Source organism: Oncorhynchus kisutch, linkage group LG20 (assembly GCF_002021735.2).
Source record: "Oncorhynchus kisutch isolate 150728-3 linkage group LG20, Okis_V2, whole genome shotgun sequence".
Taxonomy (NCBI): domain Eukaryota; kingdom Metazoa; phylum Chordata; class Actinopteri; order Salmoniformes; family Salmonidae; genus Oncorhynchus; species Oncorhynchus kisutch.
The window spans coordinates 91,871-109,992 of record NC_034193.2 but is presented as its reverse complement, the minus strand read 5'-3'; the positions used below and the strand labels follow the sequence as shown (position 1 = coordinate 109,992).

At 44.4% G+C, this 18,122-nt stretch overlaps 1 protein-coding gene across 7 annotated transcripts in view; it reads left to right on the top strand.

Moving 5' to 3' along the window:
• Window positions 1–7,373, top strand: part of klhdc3 (kelch domain containing 3) — a 107,118-nt gene extending 99,745 nt beyond the window's left edge. For 6 of the 7 annotated variants that reach the window (XM_031800016.1, XM_031800019.1, XM_031800017.1 and 3 more), the window contains 2 exons: window positions 3,528–3,606; window positions 6,226–7,373. In XM_031800016.1, the coding sequence (XP_031655876.1) occupies window positions 3,528–3,606; window positions 6,226–6,292 (146 nt within the window). In that variant the 3' untranslated portion in view covers window positions 6,293–7,373. Of the gene's footprint in view, window positions 1–3,502; window positions 3,607–6,225 lie in introns of those variants that run through there. The other variant, XM_031800023.1, reaches the window with a different exon arrangement.
• Window positions 7,374–18,122: the final 10,749 nt, after the last annotated feature.

The window sequence follows — 18,122 nt, the reverse complement described above, 5'->3', positions numbered from 1 at the left end:
TCCACTGATGCGGCCTGTTACCAAGAACTGTGGGCTCTCCTTCTTCGTGGCCGACATGAAAAAGACATTTAAACGTGTTAACCCTCACAGGTCTGCTGGCCCAGACGCCATCCCGAGCCGCGTCCTCAGAGCATGTGCAGACCAGCAGGCTGGTGTGTTTACGGACATATTCAATCTCTCCCTATTGAATGTTGTCCCCACATGCTTCAAGATGGCCACCATTGGTTCTGTACCCAAGAAGGTAAAGATAACTGAATTGAATGTCTATTGCCATGTAGCACTCACTTCTGTCATCATGAAGTGCTTTGAGAGACTAGTCAAGGATCATATCACCTCCATCTTACCTGACACTCTAGACTCACTTCAGTTTGCATACTGCCACAATAGGTCCGCAGACGATGTAATCGCCATCATACTGTACACTGCCCTATTCCATCTGGATGAGAGGGATACCTATGTAAGAATGCTGTTCATTGACTACAGCTCAGCATTCAACACCATAGTACCCTCCAAGCTCATCATTAAGCTTGAGGCCCTGGGTCTCAACCTCGCCCTGTGCAATTTGGTGGTGAAGGTAGGAAACAACATCTCCACTTCGCTGATCCTCAACACAGGGGCTCCACAATGTTGTGTGCGCAGCCTCCTCCTGTACTCCCTATTCACCCATGACTGCATGGCCATGCACGCCTCCAACTCAATCATCAAGTTTGCAGACTACACAACAATAGTGGGTTTGATTCCCAACAACAGCGAGACAGCCTACAGGGAGGATGTGAGGGCACTCGGAGTGTGGTGTCTGGAAAACAACCTTACACTCAACGTCAATAAAACAAAGGAGATGATTGTGGACTTCAGGAAGCAACAGAGGGAGCACTCCCCTATCCACATCGACGGAACAGTAGTGGAGAAGGTGGAAAGTTTTAAGTTTGTCGGCGTACACATCAAGGACAAAGTGAAATGGTCCACCCACACTGACAGCGTGGTGAAGAAGGCCCAGCAGCGCCTCTTCAACCTCAGGAGGCTGAAGAAATTTGTCTTGTCACCTAAAACCCTCAAACTTCTACAGGATGAGAGCATCCTGTACGGCAACTGCACCGCCCACAACTGCAGGGCACTCCAGAGGGTGGTGAGGTCTGCACAACTCATCACCGGGGGCAAACTACCTGCCCTCCAGGACACCTACAGCACCTGATGTCACAAGAAGGCCAAAAAGATCATCAAGGACATCAACCTCCTGAGCCACTGCCTGTTCACCCCGCTATCATCCAGAAGGTGAGGTCAGTACAGGTGCATCTTAGCTGGGACCAAGAGACTGAAAAACAGCTTCTATCAAGGCCATCAGACTTTTAAACAGTCATCACTAACACAGAGAGGCTGCTGCCAACATAGTGACTTGAAATCATTGGTCACTCACTAGTCACTTTAAACAATGCCACTTTAGTAATGTTTACATACCTTCCATTACTCATATCATATGTATATACTGTATTTTATACCATCTACTGCATCTTGCCTATGCCGCTCTGTCATCGCTCATCCATATATTTATTTGTACATATTCTTATTGCACCCCTTTAGATGTGTGTGTATTAGGTGGTTGTTGGGGAATTGTTAGATTACATGTTTGATATTGCTGCACTGTCAGAACTAGAAGCACAAGCATTTCGCTACACTCGCATTAACATCTGCTAACCATGTGTATGTGACCAATTAAAAAAATAAAGTTAACACACTGGATCATCATCCAGACCTCTACTGGTTATAGTAAACACACTGGATCATCATCCAGACCTCTACTGGTTATAGTAAACACACTGGATCATCATCCAGACCTCTACTGGTTATAGTAAACACACTGGATCATCATCCAGACCTCTACTGGTTATAGTAAACACACTGGATCATCATCCAGACCTCTACTGGTTATAGTAAACACACTGGATCATCATCCAGACCTCTACTGGTAATAGTAAACACACTGGATCATCATCCAGACCTCTACTGGTTATAGTAAACACACTGGATCATCATCCAGACCTCTACTGGTTATAGTAAACACACTGGATCATCATCCAGACCTCTACTGGTTATAGTAAACACACTGGATCATCATCCAGACCTCTACTGGTAATAGTTAACACACTGGATCATCATCCAGACCTCTACTGGTTATAGTAAACACACTGGATCATCATCCAGACCTCTACTGGTTATAGTAAACACACTGGATCATCATCCAGACCTCTACTGGTTATAGTAAACACACTGGATCATCATCCAGACCTCTACTGGTTATAGTAAACACACTGGATCATCATCCAGACCTCTACTGGTTATAGTAAACACACTGGATCATCATCCAGACCTCTACTGGTTATAGTAAACACACTGGATCATCATCCAGACCTCTACTGGTTATAGTAAACACACTGGATCATCATCCAGACCTCTACTGGTTATAGTTAACACACTGGATCATCATCCAGACCTCTACTGGTTATAGTTAACACACTGGATCATCATCCAGACCTGTACTGGTTATAGAAAACACACTGGATCATCATCCAGACCTCTACTGGTTATAGTAAACACACTGGATCATCATCCAGACCTGTACTGGTTATAGTAAACACACTGGATCATCATCCAGACCTGTACTGGTTATAGTAAACACACTGGATCATCATCCAGACCTGTACTGGTTATAGTAAACACACTGGATCATCATCCAGACCTGTACTGGTTATAGTTAACACACTGGATCATCCAGACCTCTACTGGTTATAGTTAACACACTGGATCATCCAGACCTCTACTGGTTATAGTAAACACACTGGATCATCATCCAGACCTGTACTGGTTATAGTAAACACACTGGATCATCATCCAGACCTGTACTGGTTATAGTAAACACACTGGATCATCATCCAGACCTGTACTGGTTATAGTAAACACACTGGATCATCATCCAGACCTGTACTGGTTATAGTTAACACACTGGATCATCCAGACCTCTACTGGTTATAGTTAACACACTGGATCATCCAGACCTCTACTGGTTATAGTTAACACACTGGATCATCCAGACCTATACTGGTTATAGTTAACACACTGGATCATCCAGACCTCTACTGGTAATAGTTAACACACTGGATCATCATCCATACCTCTACTGGTTATAGTAAACACACTGGATCATCATCCATACCTCTACTGGTTATAGTAAACACACTGGATCATCATCCAGACCTCTACTGGTTATAGTAAACACACTGGATCACACTGGTATAGCTCTGCCTCTCTGACCTTCTACTGAGTCAGGCTGATGTTGTATATCTCTGCCTCTCTGACCAGTGGTTAGATAAGGAATTTTTGTTGACTCTGACTTTCTCTCTGTCTCTGTCTCTTTGTGTCTCTCTGTATCTGTGTCTCTCTGTGTCTGTCTCTCTGTCTCTGTGTCTCTGTCTGTGTGTGATTACCTCTGCCTGATGGCAATGTTAAGGTGTTAATATCCTTTCCTGTCTCAGGTCCTAATCTGAAGACGTTATGCAAGCTAGCTGTTATTAACTACAGTCTGGACCAGCAGGGACTACCACACGACATCAGGTAACACCTTCCCCTAACCCTTAACCCCTGACCCTAACGCAAGCTAGCTGTTATTAACTAGTCTGGGCCAGGGTGGTCTACCACACAACCTCAGGTAACCCCTTCCCCTAACCCTTAACCCCTGTCCCAAGCTAGCTATTTTTAACTAGTCTGGACCAACTAGGACTACCACACTCTCTTCTCTCCTACTCTTCTCCTCCTCACCTCTTTCTATCTACTCTTTTCTCTCTTCCTCTCCTTCTCTTCTCTCCTCCTTTCCTCTACTCTACGCGCCTCTTCTCTTCTCTCCTTCTTTCCTCTCCTCCTCTCATCTTCTTTATTTTCTACTCTTCTCTTCTCTCCTCGTTCTCTTCTCCTCGTTCTCTCTCCATTTCTCTCTTGTACTTCTCTCTTCTCGCCTCTTCTTTCTCGCCTCTTCTCTCATCTTCTCTCCTCCTCTTCTTTCTCTCGCTACTCCTCTTTCTCTCCTCTTTCTCTCTCCTCCTCTCTTCTCCTCTCCCCTCTCCTCTCTTTCTCTCTACTTTTCTTTCTCCTGTCCTCTTCTGTCGTCCTCTTCCTCCTAGTGGTTGTGTTATTATATCTTTGTGTGCTTGACAGCATCGTCAGTCTCGTCCAGTAAAAGGTTTTATTTTCCATGCTAATGTTCTGCTAGTCAACACGTTTATCTGCTACCACTACTAATGTTCACCTGATAATTAACTGAATACGCGTGTGTGAACACACACACCACTCTGGTGGGATCAGGCTGGTCCCAGTGACTGATCTTCAACCCCCTGTCCCACAACACACTGGAGTCATCCCCCTCCTCACACACGCTTCCAGCAAGTCAGAAAGAGTGTGTGTTACAAGAGAGAGAGAAAGGGAGGGAATGAGTTTGAAAGGCTAGCCAGTGAAAACAACCAGTGACCTGTCATCAGGCCAGCTCTCATCTCAGTCCCTCTAGTCTCCCTCTGTAACCCTCAGCCTCTATAGTCTCCTCAGTCTCTCTCCCTAGCCCTCAGCCTCTCTAGTCTCATCAGTTTCTCTCCCTAGCCCACAGCCTCACTAGTCTCATCAGTCTCTCTCCCTAGCCCTCAGCCTCTCTAGTCTCATCAGTTTCTCTCCCTAGCCCTCAGCCTCTCTAGTTTCCTCAGTTTCTCTCCCTAGCCCACAGCCTCTCTAGTCTCATCAGTCTCTCTCCCTATCCCTCAGCCTCTCTAGTCTCATCAGTCTCTCCCTAGCCCACATCCTCTCTAGTCTCATCAATCTCTCTCCCTAGCCCTCAGCCTCTCTAGTCTCATCAATCTCTCTCCCTAGCCCTCAGCCTCTCTAGTCTCATCAGTCTCTCTCCCTAGCCCTCAGTCTCTCTAGTCTCATCAGTCTCTCTCCCTAACCCTCAGCCTCTCTAGTCTCCCTCTGTAATCCTCACCACTAGTTGTGCTGCTCCCTGATTGTCATGTTACTGCCTACTCAAAGCCTCAGTGCGGCTTCCCTGAGCCTGTCTACAGAATCACTGAGAGAACAAACAACCAGAGGTCCTCAATGAATGACGAAGGATGTTGATTTAGCCAATTGTTACGCATTGACTCTTTCTCTCTCTTTCTGTGTCTCCTGTCTGGGTCTCGGTCTCCTGTCTGGGTTTCTTGTCTCCTGTCTGGGTTTCTTGTCTCCTGTCTGGGTCTCTTGTCTCCTGTCTGGGTCTCTGTCTCTTTCTGTGTGTCTCCTGTCTGAGTCTCCTGTCTCTTGTCTCCTGTCTGGGTCTCTTGTCTCCTGTCTGGGTCTCTTGTCTCCTGTCTGGGTCTCTGTCTCTTTCTGTGTGTCTCCTGTCTGAGTCTCCTGTCTCTTGTCTCCTGTCTGGGTCTCTTGTCTCCTGTCTGGATCTTTGTCTCTCTCCGTTTGTCTCCTGTCTGGGTCTCTCTCTCTCTTGTCTGGGTCGGTCACTCTTGTCTGGGTCTCTTTTCTGGGTCTCCTGTCTCTTTCTCCTGTCTGGGTCTCCTGTCTCTTTCTCCTGTCTGGGTCTCCTGTCTCTGTCTCCTGTCTGGGTCTCTCTCCTGTCTGGGTCTCTCTCCTGTCTGGGTCTTTCTCCTGTCTGGGTCTCTCTCCTGTCTGGGCCTCTCTCCTGTCTGGGTCTCTGTCTCTTTCTGTGTGTCTCCTGTCTGAGTCTCCTGTCTCTTGTCTCCTGTCTGGGTCTCTTGTCTCCTGTCTGGGTCTCTTGTCTCCTGTCTGGGTCTCTTGTCTCTCTCCGTTTGTCTCCTGTCTGGGTCTCTCTCTCTCTCTCTTGTCTGGGTCGATCACTCTTGTCTGGGTCTCTTTTCTGGGTCTCCTGTCTCTTTCTCCTGTCTGGGTCTCCTGTCTCTTTCTCCTGTCTGGGTCTCCTGTCTCTTTCTCCTGTCTGGGTCTCTCTCTCTCTCTCTTGTCTGGGTCGGTCACTCTTGTCTGGGTCTCTTTTCTGGGTCTCCTGTCTCTTTCTCCTGTCTGGGTCTCCTGTCTCTTTCTCCTGTCTGGGTCTCCTGTCTCTTTCTCCTGTCTGGGTCTCCTGTCTCTGTCTCCTGTCTGGGTCTCTCTCCTGTCTGGGTCTCCTGTCTGGGTCTCTCTCCTGTCTGGACCTCTCTCCTGTCTGGGTCTCTGTGTTCCATGTAGGTGGGAGCTGAACGCCATGACGACCAACAGTAACATCAGTAGACCCATCTTCTCCTCTCACGGCTAATCTGGACTGGTACCCTCCCCAGTACCAGAACACCAGGGCTGAACTGACCCAGAGCTACCACAGTACCAGAACACCAGGGCTGAACTGACCCAGAGATACCACAGTATCTGAACACCAGGGCTGAACTGACCCAGAGATACCACAGTACCAGAACACCAGGGCTGAACTGACCCAGAGATACCACAGTATCTGAACACCAGGGCTGAACTGACCCAGAGATACCACAGTACCAGAACACCAGGGCTGAACTGACCCAGAGATACCACCGTATCTGAACTCTACTGTCTGGACTGACTCCACCAGAACTCTACTGTCTGGACTGATTCCACCAGAACCCTACTGTCTGGACTGATTCAACCAGAACCCTACTGTCTGGACTGATTCCACCAGAACCCTACTGTCTTGGCTGATTCCACCAGAACCCTACTGTCTGGACTGATTCCACCAGAACCCTACTGTCTGGACTGACTCCACCAGAACCCTACTGTCTGGACTGATTCCACCAGAACCCTACTGTCTGGACTGATTCTACCAGAACCATACTGTCTGGACTGATTCCACCAGAACCATACTGTCTGGACTGATTCCACCAAAACCCTACTGTCTCTTGATCTCCCAGTTCACCAGATCTTCTCTATTTTAGCCCCTGGACACTGACAGGAGGGGTTCTATTGGTGCTGAATGCTGTTTTAGTATCTGGGTTTGTGTTGCTCTAATACTCAATGAGAATCACTTTGATTGTTAACTAGTGTTACAATGAGTAGAACATATTCTCCCTGATTGTTTTACCAGTATTATAATGAGCAGAACATATTCTCCCTGATTGTTTTACCAGTATTATAATGAGCAGAACATATTCTCCCTGATTGTTTTACCAGTATTATAATGAGCAGAACATATTCTCCCTGATTGTTTTACCAGTATTATAATGAGCAGAACATATTCTCCCTGATTGTTTTACCAGTATTATAATGAGCAGAACATATTCTCCCTGATTGTTTTACCAGTATTATAATGAGCAGAGCATATTCTTCACTCAACACTGATATTTTTTTAAATTGCAATGATAATGCTGACATGTTCTTGTTTTCTCTGGTCCGTTCTCTTCTCTCTGACTGATCAGATCAGTCTGTAGTGATTATCATGTTTTTAAAGGAGAAATCCGCCATTAGAAAAGCATCTACAGTGGGGCAAAAAAGTATTTAGTCAGCCACCAATTGTGCAAGTTCTCCCACTTAAAAAGATGAGAGAGGCCTGTAATTTTCATCATAGGTACACTTCAACTATGACAGACAAAATGCGGGGAAAAAGTCCAGAAAATCACATTGTAGGATCTTTAATGAATTTATTTGCAAATTATGGTGGAAAATAAATATTTGGTCAATAACAAAAATGTATCTCAATACTTTGTATACTTTGTTATATACCCTTTGTTGGCAATGACTGAGGTCAAACGTTTTCTGTAAGTCTTCACAAGGTTTTCACACACAGTTGCTGGTATTTTGGCCCATTCCTCCATGCAGATCTCCTCTAGAGCAGTGATGTTTTGGGGCTGTTGCTGGGCAACACGGACTTTCAACTCCCTCCAAAGATTTTCTATGGGGTTGAGATCTGGAGACTGGCTAGGCCACTCCAGGACCTTGAAATGCTTCTTACGAAGCCACTCCTTCATTGCCCGGGGGGTGTGTTTGGGATCATTGTCATGCTGAAAGACCCAGCCACGTTTCATCTTCAATGCCCTTGCTGATGGAAGGTTTTCACTCAAAATCTCACGATACATGGCCCCATTCATTCTTTCCTTTACACGGATCAGTCGTCCTGGTCCCGTTGCAGAAAAACAGCCCCAAAGCATGATGTTTCCACCCCCATGCTTCACAGTAGGTATGGTGTTCTTTGGCTGCAACTCAGCATTCTTTCTCCTCCAAACACGACGAGTTGAGTTTTTACCAAAAGTTCTATTTTGGTTTCATCTGACCATATGACATTCTCCCAATCTTCTTCTGGATTATCCAAATGCTCTCTCGCAAACTTCAGACGGGCCTGGACATGTACTGGCTTAAGCAGGTTGACACGTCTGGCACTGCAGGATTTGAGTCCCTGGCGGTGTAGTGTGTTACTGATGGTAGGCTTTGTTACTTTGGTCCCAGCTCTCTGTAGGTCATTCACTAGGTCCCCCCGTGTGGTTCTGGGATTTTTGCTCACCGTTCTTGTGGTCATTTTGACCCCACGGGGTGAGATCTTGCGTGGAGCCCCAGATCGAGGGAGATTATCAGTGGTCTTGTATGTCTTCCATTTCCTAATAATTGCTCCCACAGTTGATTTCTTCAAACCAAGCTGCTTACCTATTGCAGATTCAGTCTTCCCAGCCTGGTGCAGGTCTACAATTTTGTTCCTGGTGTCCTTTGACAGCTCTTTGGTCTTGGCCATAGTGGAGTTTGGAGTGTGACTGTTTGAGGTTGTGGACAGGTGTCTTTTATACTGATAACAAGTTCAAACAGGTGCCATTAATACAGGTAACGAGTGGAGGACAGAGGAGCCTCTTAAAGAAGAAGTTACAGGTCTGTGAGAGCCAGAAATCTTGCTTGTTTGTAGGTGACCAAATACTTATTTTCCACCATAATTTGCAAATAAATTCATTAAAAATCCTACAATGTGATTTTCTGGATTTTTTTCTCTCATTTTGTCAGTCATAGTTGAAGTGTACCTATGATGACAATTACAGGCCTCTCTCATCTTTTTAAGTGGGAGACCTTGCACAATTGGTGGCTGACTAAATACTTTTTTGCCCCACTGTAAGTGGTTACACAGCTCACATTGGGAAAGTTCCGTTATTCATCAGGAGTTCTGTCATCTCTTCTCTCTGTGGAACAACTGGACGCCACAAAAATGTATTCTACCTGACAGAATGCCTCCAACTAACCCCCATAGTTTACTGAGATGATCCCAACCCCCATAGTTTACTGAGATGATCCCAACCCCCATAGTTTACTGAGATGATCCCAACCCCCATAGTTACTGAGATGATCCCAACCCCCATAGTTTACTGAGATGATCCCAACCTCCATAGTTTACTGAGATGATCCCAACCCCCATAGTTTACTGAGATGATCCCAACCACCTAGAACAAGTTAACAAAGATGATATCCATCTCCTGGTTAGTCATTTATACAAAAATACCAGTTACCTTGCTTTTCTTGCTCTGATTTTACCTATCCTGGCACAGCAGAGTATACAGCGTACCTATCCTGGCACAGCAGAGTATACAGCGTACCTATCCTGGCACAGCAGAGTATACAGCGTACCTATCCTGGCACAGCAGAGTATACAGCGTACCTATCCTGGCACAGCAGAGTATACAGCGTACCTATCCTGGCACAGCAGAGTATACAGCGTACCTATCCTGGCACAGCAGAGTATACAGCGTACCTATCCTGGCACAGCAGAGTATACAGCGTACCTATCCTGGCACAGCAGAGTATATAGCTTACCTATACTGGCACAGCAGAGTATATAGCTTACCTATACTGGCACAGCAGAGTATATAGCTTACCTATACTGGCACAGCAGAGTATATAGCTTACCTATACTGGCACAGCAGAGTATACAGCTTACCTATCCTGGCACAGCAGAGTATACAGCGTACCTATCCTGGCACAGCAGAGTATACAGCGTACCTATCCTGGCACAGCAGAGTATACAGCGTACCTATCCTGGCACAGCAGAGTATACAGCGTACCTATCCTGGCACAGCAGAGTATACAGCGTACCTATCCTGGCACAGCAGAGTATACAGCGTACCTATCCTGGCACAGCAGAGTATACAGCGTACCTATCCTGGCACAGCAGAGTATACAGCGTACCTATCCTGGCACAGCAGAGTATATAGCTTACCTATACTGGCACAGCAGAGTATATAGCTTACCTATACTGGCACAGCAGAGTATATAGCTTACCTATACTGGCACAGCAGAGTATATAGCTTACCTATACTGGCACAGCAGAGTATACAGCTTACCTATCCTGGCACAGCAGAGTATACAGCTTACCTATACTGGCACAGCAGAGTATACAGCTTACCTATACCACTCCCGTAACCTAGCCAACCGTTAGCAGCTGATGCCAGCCAGATGGCTGTGTCCTGTCTGTCTAATGTACAGTCTACCTGTTCTGTACCCTGTCAGTACATTCTGAAAGTATTCAGACCCCTTTACTTTTTTCACATTTTGCTACGTTACAGCCTTATTCTAAAATGGATTACATTGTTGTTTTTTGCCTCATCAATCTTCACACAGTACCCCATAACGACATCACAGTACCCCATTATGACATCACAGTACCCCATAATGACATCACAATACCTCATAATGACATCACAATACTGCATAATGATGAAGCAAAATAAAACTATCACATTTACTTAAGTATTCAGACCCTTTACTCAGTACTTTGTTGAAGCACCTTTGGCAGCGATTACAGCCTCAACTCTTCTTGGGTATGATGCTACAAGCTTGGCACACCTCTATTTGGGGATCTGCAGACCCTCTCAAGCTCTGTCAGGTTGGATGGTGAGTGTCGCTGCACAGCTATTTTCAGGTCTCTCCAGAGATTTGATCGGGTTCAAGTCCAGGCTCTGCTGGGCCACTCAGGAACATTCAAAGACTTGTCTCGAAGCCACTCCTGCGTTGTCTTGGCTGTGTGGCTAGGGTTTTTGTCCTGGTGGAAGGTGAACCTTCGCCCCAGTCTGAGGTCCTGAGCGCTCTGGAGACAGTTTTCATCAAGGATCTCTCTATAGTTTACTCCGTTCATCTTCACCTCGATCCTGACTAGTCTCCCAGTCCCTGCCGCTGTAAAACCTCCCCACAGCATGATGCTGCCACCACCATGCTTCACCATAGGGATTGTGCCAGTTTTCCTCCAGACGTGACGCTTGGCATTCACGCCAAAAAGTTCAATCCTGTTCAATCCTGGTTTCATCACACCTGTCTTTTGGCAAACTCCAAGCGGGCTGTCATGTGCCTTTTACTGAGGAGTGGCTTCCATCTGGCCACTCTACCATAAAGACCTGATTGATGGAGTGTTGCAGAGATGGTTGTCCTTCTGGAAGGTTCTCCCATCTCCACAGAGGAACTCTGGAGCTCTGTCAAAGTGACCATCAGGTTCTTGGTCACCTCCCTGACCAAGACCCTTCTTCCCTGATTGCTCAGTTTGCCCAGGCGGCCAGCTCTAGGAAGAGTCTTGGTGGTTCCAAACTTTTTCCATTTAAGAATGTTGGAGGCCACTGTGTTCTTTTACCTTTTTATTTGGTACCCTTCTCCATATCTGTGCCTCGACACAATCCTGTCTCAAAGCTCTACGGACAATTCCTTCGACCTCATGGCTTGGTTTTTGCGCTGACTTGCATTGTCAACTGTGTGACCTTTATATAGACAGGTGTTGCCTTTCTAAATCATGTCCAATCAATTGAATTTACCACAGATGAACTCCAATCAAGTTGTAGAAACATCACAAAGATGATCAATGGAAACAGGATGAACCTGAGCTCAATTTCAAGTCTCATAGCAAAGGGTCTGAATACTTTTGTAAATAAGATATTTCTGCAAACATTTCAGGATTTTTATTTAATCAATTTTAGAATAAGGCTGCAACATAACAAAATGTGGAATAAGTCAAGGGGTCTGAATACTTTCAGAATGCCCTGTATATTAATATGGGCTATGTTCAGCGCTTTATTGTGTAGCTTATCAGAGATAGATATAATATGGAAAAGAGCAAACAAAGCAAGATAAATATATATAAATTCAGCTGTCCATTAATCAGTTGGTGTGTGTCCCGTGGGGCTACGAACCCATAGGCTTGGCTCTCTCATCCCTTCTGGGAGGGAGGGTGGACAATGAGCCTGTTATAGTGGATGGCAGCTTTCATGGCTGGGATCAGTTCTTTCCTCTTCTGGCAAACAGCTTCAGGATAATCCTTGTTGAGGAAGATATACGTCCCTCTCATGTTCTTGGCTCTTTCCACAACAGCTAACTTGTCCTTGAAAATCAGGAACTTGACCACTATCAGACTGGGTCTGTAACCTGGGCAGACGGTGGGTTTTCTAGTCCTGTGAACGTGCTCCACCTCAATCTTCCTGTGGTCCATCTTCAATTTCTCAGAGATCATTTCCCTCACTTTGTCCTCAGATGCCGTCCAGGTCCCATGTGGAGATTCTGCAATTCTGTCCACAACCATGTTGTTTCCGCCTTATCCGTCATTGTTATCATGGATTCACACACATAACTGATGTCCTCAATGACTTACAGGTTGCTTTCATCTTGCTGTTGTCCTGTTTCAACACATCGAGCTGACCCTGGGGGAACTGCAGACTGGTCTTCAGGTCGTCCAATCTTTTGTTAGTTGAATCCACCAGTATTTGGACAAAACACTTGAAGCTGTGTCAGTGTGTTGTGACAACTACACATTTTAGAGTGGCCTTTTATTGTCCCCAGCACAATGTGAACCTGTATAATGATCATGCTGTTTAATCAGCTTCTTGATATGCCACACCTGTCAGGTGGATGGATTATCTTGTCAAAGGAGAAATGCTCACTAACAGGGATGTATACAAATTTGTGCACAACATTTGAGAGAAATACGTTTTTTTGTGCATATGGAACATTTCTGGTATTTTTTATTTCAGCTCATGAAACATGAGACCAACACTTAATATGTTGCGTTAATGGTTTTGTTCAGTGTATGTTTGCATATAATGACAATAAATTTAAAAAACTATACTGGTATTCTTTTGTCGATTTATTTAATTGTTTATTAAATTATATTCTTAGCTCAAAGTGACTATTTAATAGTAGTAGCCATAATTCACAAATGGCAGCTTGCAGGGTTCTGGTTCAGTGAAGAAGAACCTCTAGGTTTCTGATGAAAGGACCCTATAAAAGGGGGATATGACGCAATCAAGGTTCTTTAAGGAACCTTTTCTACTAAAAGTGTATAAACTGTGTGCACACAGGCTAATGATAAGCACAATCTCACACCAAGTTCAGTTTTTAGAAAGAGCAACTTTTGAGTGAAAACTGGCACTGGTATATTTTGTGCACAATGTTTATATATTGGACACCTTTCTCTGGGAAGCCGAACGAGGAGGTTACAGCAGAGACTGTGTCTAAAGGAGAGAATCCCAACAGTATGTCAAGGCTACAGCAGAGAATCCCAACAGTAAATCTAGACTACAGCAGAGAATCCCAACAGTAAGTCTAGACTACAGCAGAGAATCCCAACAGTAAGTCTAGGTTACAGCAGAGAATGTGTCTAAAGGAGAGAATCCCAACAGTAAGTCTAGGTTACAGAAGAGACTGTGTCTAAAGTAGAATCCCAACAGTAAGTCTAGACTACAGCAGAGAATCCCAACAGTAAATCTAGACTACAGCAGAGACTGTGTCTAAAGTAGAGAATCCCAACAGTAAGTCTAGACTACAGCAGAGAATGTGTCTAAAGGAGAGAATCCCAACAGTAAGTCTAGACTACAGCAGAGAATCCCAACAGTAAGTCTAGACTACAGCAGAGAATGTGTCTAAAGGAGAGAATCCCAACAGTAAATCTAGACTACAGCAGAGACTGTGTCTAAAGGAGAGAATCCCAACAGTAAGTCTAGACTACAGCAGAGACTGTCTAAAGTAGAGAATCCCAACAGTAAGTCTAGACTGCAGCAGAGACTGTCTAAAGTAGAAAATCCCAACAGTAAGTCTAGGTTACAGCAGAGACTGTGTCTAAAGTAGAGAATCCTGCACATGTGCAGAAGCTTGTACCCCTAAAAAAAGGTTTGTTGTTTGTCCAGTTTTGTGACCATGTTGACTTCTGAGGTCTTATAGTTTTTTTTTTGTTTTTTTACTGATAAGTTGAACTACAAGGACATTATCCAGTATGCCTGGGTCATGAACTACAAGGACATTATCCAGTATGCCTGGGTCATGAACTACAAGGACATTATCCAGTATGCCTGGGTCATGAACTACAAGGACATTATCCAGTATGGCTGGGTCATGAACTACAAGGACATTATCCAGTATGCCTGGGTCATGAACTACAAGGACATTATCCAGTATGCCTGGGTCATGAACTACAAGGACATTATCCAGTATGCCTCGGTCATGAACTACAAGGACATTATCCAGTATGCCTGGGTCATGAACTACAAGGACATTATCCAGTATGCCTGGGTCATGAACTACAAGGACATTATCCAGTATGCCTGGGTCATGAACTACAAGGACATTATCCAGTATGCCTGGGTCATGAACTACAAGGACATTATCCAGTATGCCTGGGTCATGAACTACAAGGACATTATCCAGTATGCCTGGGTTATGAACTACAAGGACATTATCCAGTATGCCTGGGTCATGAACTACAAGGACATTATCCAGTATGGCTGGGTCATGAACTACAAGGACATTATCCAGTATGCCTGGGTCATGAACTACAAGGACATTATCCAGTATGCCTGGGTCATGAACTACAAGGACATTATCCAGTATGCCTGGGTTATGAACTACAAGGACATTATCCAGTATGCCTGGGTCATACTTTACACACTATTTAACTTGTGTTGTTGACCAAGGTTGTTAACCGCTGTGGTAGCTCTGCTTTGTTGTGGTCAAGTTTACTAACCATAATAACCACTGTTGTTAATCTCCTAGCTGCAGCTTGTTGTCAAGGTTGTCAGGGTCAGAGGTTAAGTATCAGAGTTGGTCAGTCCTAATGGACGCTTTCTCTTGGGTGTCTGGTTTCCCTGTGTGTAGCTCCTAATGGCCTGGGTGATGACTTGTGGGTGTGTGTGTGTCTGTCCTCGGGGAGAGCTACTTAAGGCAGACCCTGAATCTAAATGAGTTTTGTGTGAATGAGGCTAAGGGTTGTTATGACTTGGTATTCCCATGGCGGTCTGCTGCAAGTCACAACCATTCTAGATGGATCTTAAATTAGTTCACCGTTGTGATTGATTATCAGGTAAAGACATTTCATCTGTCAATCATCTGAGATATTTTAGCAACACATTAATCACAAGTCAACTTTAGTCAATATGTGTTTAATGAGATCACAGTAAGTCAAGATTGGTATTGTCCTGTTTTCTTACGTTAATATTCCGTTAGAGCTTAGGGTCACAAATATCTTAGGATCTTTCTTAGGGTCTAAGTTCTTGGGGGCCAAATGCCCATTAAACAGTCTGTCGTCACTCTGTTGTGAGTCCCGTCTTGTGGCGCTTCATGGTCCCCAGACTACTGCCATGTGGCCTCTGAGGCTCCCTGGCGGAGGCCCCCTGGCCCCTGGTGGTGTCCTGCTAAAAGCCAGTGTATGAATGCCCTCTGCTCCAGTCGTCACGTCTGCCTGGCCCCGGACAGACCACTCAAGTGGCCATTTTGGGACGTCCTGTCTTGTGGCACCCCACCCCCTTTCTGCACTTGGCCAACACTAGGCTGCTAGAGAACGTATGTCCCATCATAAGGGGAGTGTCCCATAGCCAACCCTGCCTGCCCTGCTCTCTCTCAATTTCAATTCAATTTCAATTTAAGGGACTTCATTGGCATGGGAAACCATATGTTAACATTGCTAAAGCAAGTGAAGTAGATAAACAAAAGGGAACTAAACAATAAAAAAAAAGAACAGTTAACATTACACTCACAGAAGTTCCAAAAGAATAAAGACATTTCAAATGTCCTATTTTGAGGTGGCAGCCTAGTGGTTAGAGCGTTGGGCCAGTAACCAAAAGGTTGCTGGATTGAATCCCCGAGCTGACAAAGTAAAACTCTGTTTTAAACCCACTGTTCCCCTGTAGGCCGTCATTGTAAATAAGAATTTGTTCTTAACTGACTTGCCTAGTTGAAGTCGGAAGTTTACATACACCTTAGCCAAATACATTAAAACTCAATCCTTGTAAATATTCCCTGTCTTAGGTCAGTTAGGATCACCGCTTTATTTTAAGAACGTGAAATGTCAGAATAATAGGAGAGAGAATGATTTATTTCAGATTTTATTTCTTTCATCACATTCCCAGTGGGTCAGAAGTTTACATACACTCAATTACTATTTGGTAGTATTGCCTTTAAATTGTTTAACTTGGGTCAAATGTTTCGGGGTAGCCTTCCACAAGCTTCCCACAATAAGTTGGGTTTTGGCCCAATCCTCCTGACAGAGCTGGTGTAACTGAGTCAGGTTTGTAGGCCTCCTTGCTCGCACATGCTTTTTCAGTTCTGCCCACAAATTTTCTATAGGATTGAGGTCAGGGCTTTGTGATGGCCACTCCAAAACCTTGACTTTGTTGTCCTTAAGCCATTTTTCCACAACTTTGGACGTGTGCTTGAGGTCATTGTCCATGATGTCTTGAGATGTTGCTTCAATATATCCACATCATTTTCTTCTCTCATGATGCTATCTATTTTGTGAAGTGCTCTAGTCCATCCTGCAGCAAAGCACCCCCACAACATGATGCTGCCACCCCTGTGCTTCACGGTTGGGATAGTGACCTCTGGCTTGCAAGCCTCCCCCTTTTTCCTCCAAACTTTACCATGGTCATTATGGCCAAACAGTTCTATTTTTGTTTCATCAGACCAGAGGACATTTCTCCAAAAAGTACAATCTTTGTCCCCATGTGCAGTTGCAAACCATAGTTTTGGCGGTTTTGGAGCAGTGGCTTCTTCCTAGCTGAGCGGCCTTTCAGGTTATGTCAATATAGGACTAATTTTACTCTGGATATAGATACCTTTGTACCGGTTTCCTCCAGCATCTTCACAAGGTCCTTTGCTGTTGTTCTGGGATTGATTTGCACTTTTCGCATCGAAGTTCGTTCATCTCTAGGAAACAGAACGCGTCTCCTTCCTGAGCGGTATGACGGCTGCGTGGTCTCATGGTGTTTATACTTGCGTACTATTGTTTGTACAGATGAATGTGGTACCTTCAGGTGTTTGGAAATTGCTCACAAGGATGAACCAGACTTTTTAAATTTTTATTATTATAATTTTTTATTTTACCTTTATTTATTTATTTTTATTTATTTAATAGTGTATATATGAATATGTTTCTTGTATTTATTTATTTTACTAGGCAAGTCAGTTAAGAACAAATTCTATTTTCAATGACGGCCTAGGAACAGTGGGTTAACTGCCTGTTCAGGGGCAGAACGACAGATTTGTACCTTGTCAGCTCAGGGATTCGAACTTGCAACCTTTCGGTTACTAGTCCAACGCTCTAACCACTAGGCTACCCTGCCACCACTTGTGGAGGTCTACAATAATTTTTTCTGAGGTCTTGGCTGTTTTATTTTTTTGATTTTCCCATGATGTCAGCAAAGAGTGACACCTCTAATTGACTCAAATTATGTCAATTAGCCTATCAGAAGCTTCTAAAGCCATGACATCATTTTCTGGAATGTTCCAAGCTGTTTGAAGGCCCAGTCAACTTAGTGTCTGTAAACTTCTGACCCACTGGAATTGTGATACAGTGAATTATAAATGAAATCATCTGTCTGTAAACAATTGTTGGAAAAACTACTTGTGTCATGCACAAAGTAGATGTCCTAACCGACTTGCCAAAACTATAGTTTGTTAACAAGAAATATGTGTTGTGGTTGAAAAACAAGTTTTAATGACTCCAACCTAAGTGTATGTAAACCTCTGACTTCAACTGAAAATGAAGATCAAATATATATACACTGCTCCAAAAAATAAAGGGAACACTTAAACAACACAATGTAACTCCAAGTCAATCACACTTCTGTGAAATCAAACTGTCCACTTAGGAAGCAAAACTGATTGACAATACATTTCACATGCTGTTGTGCAAA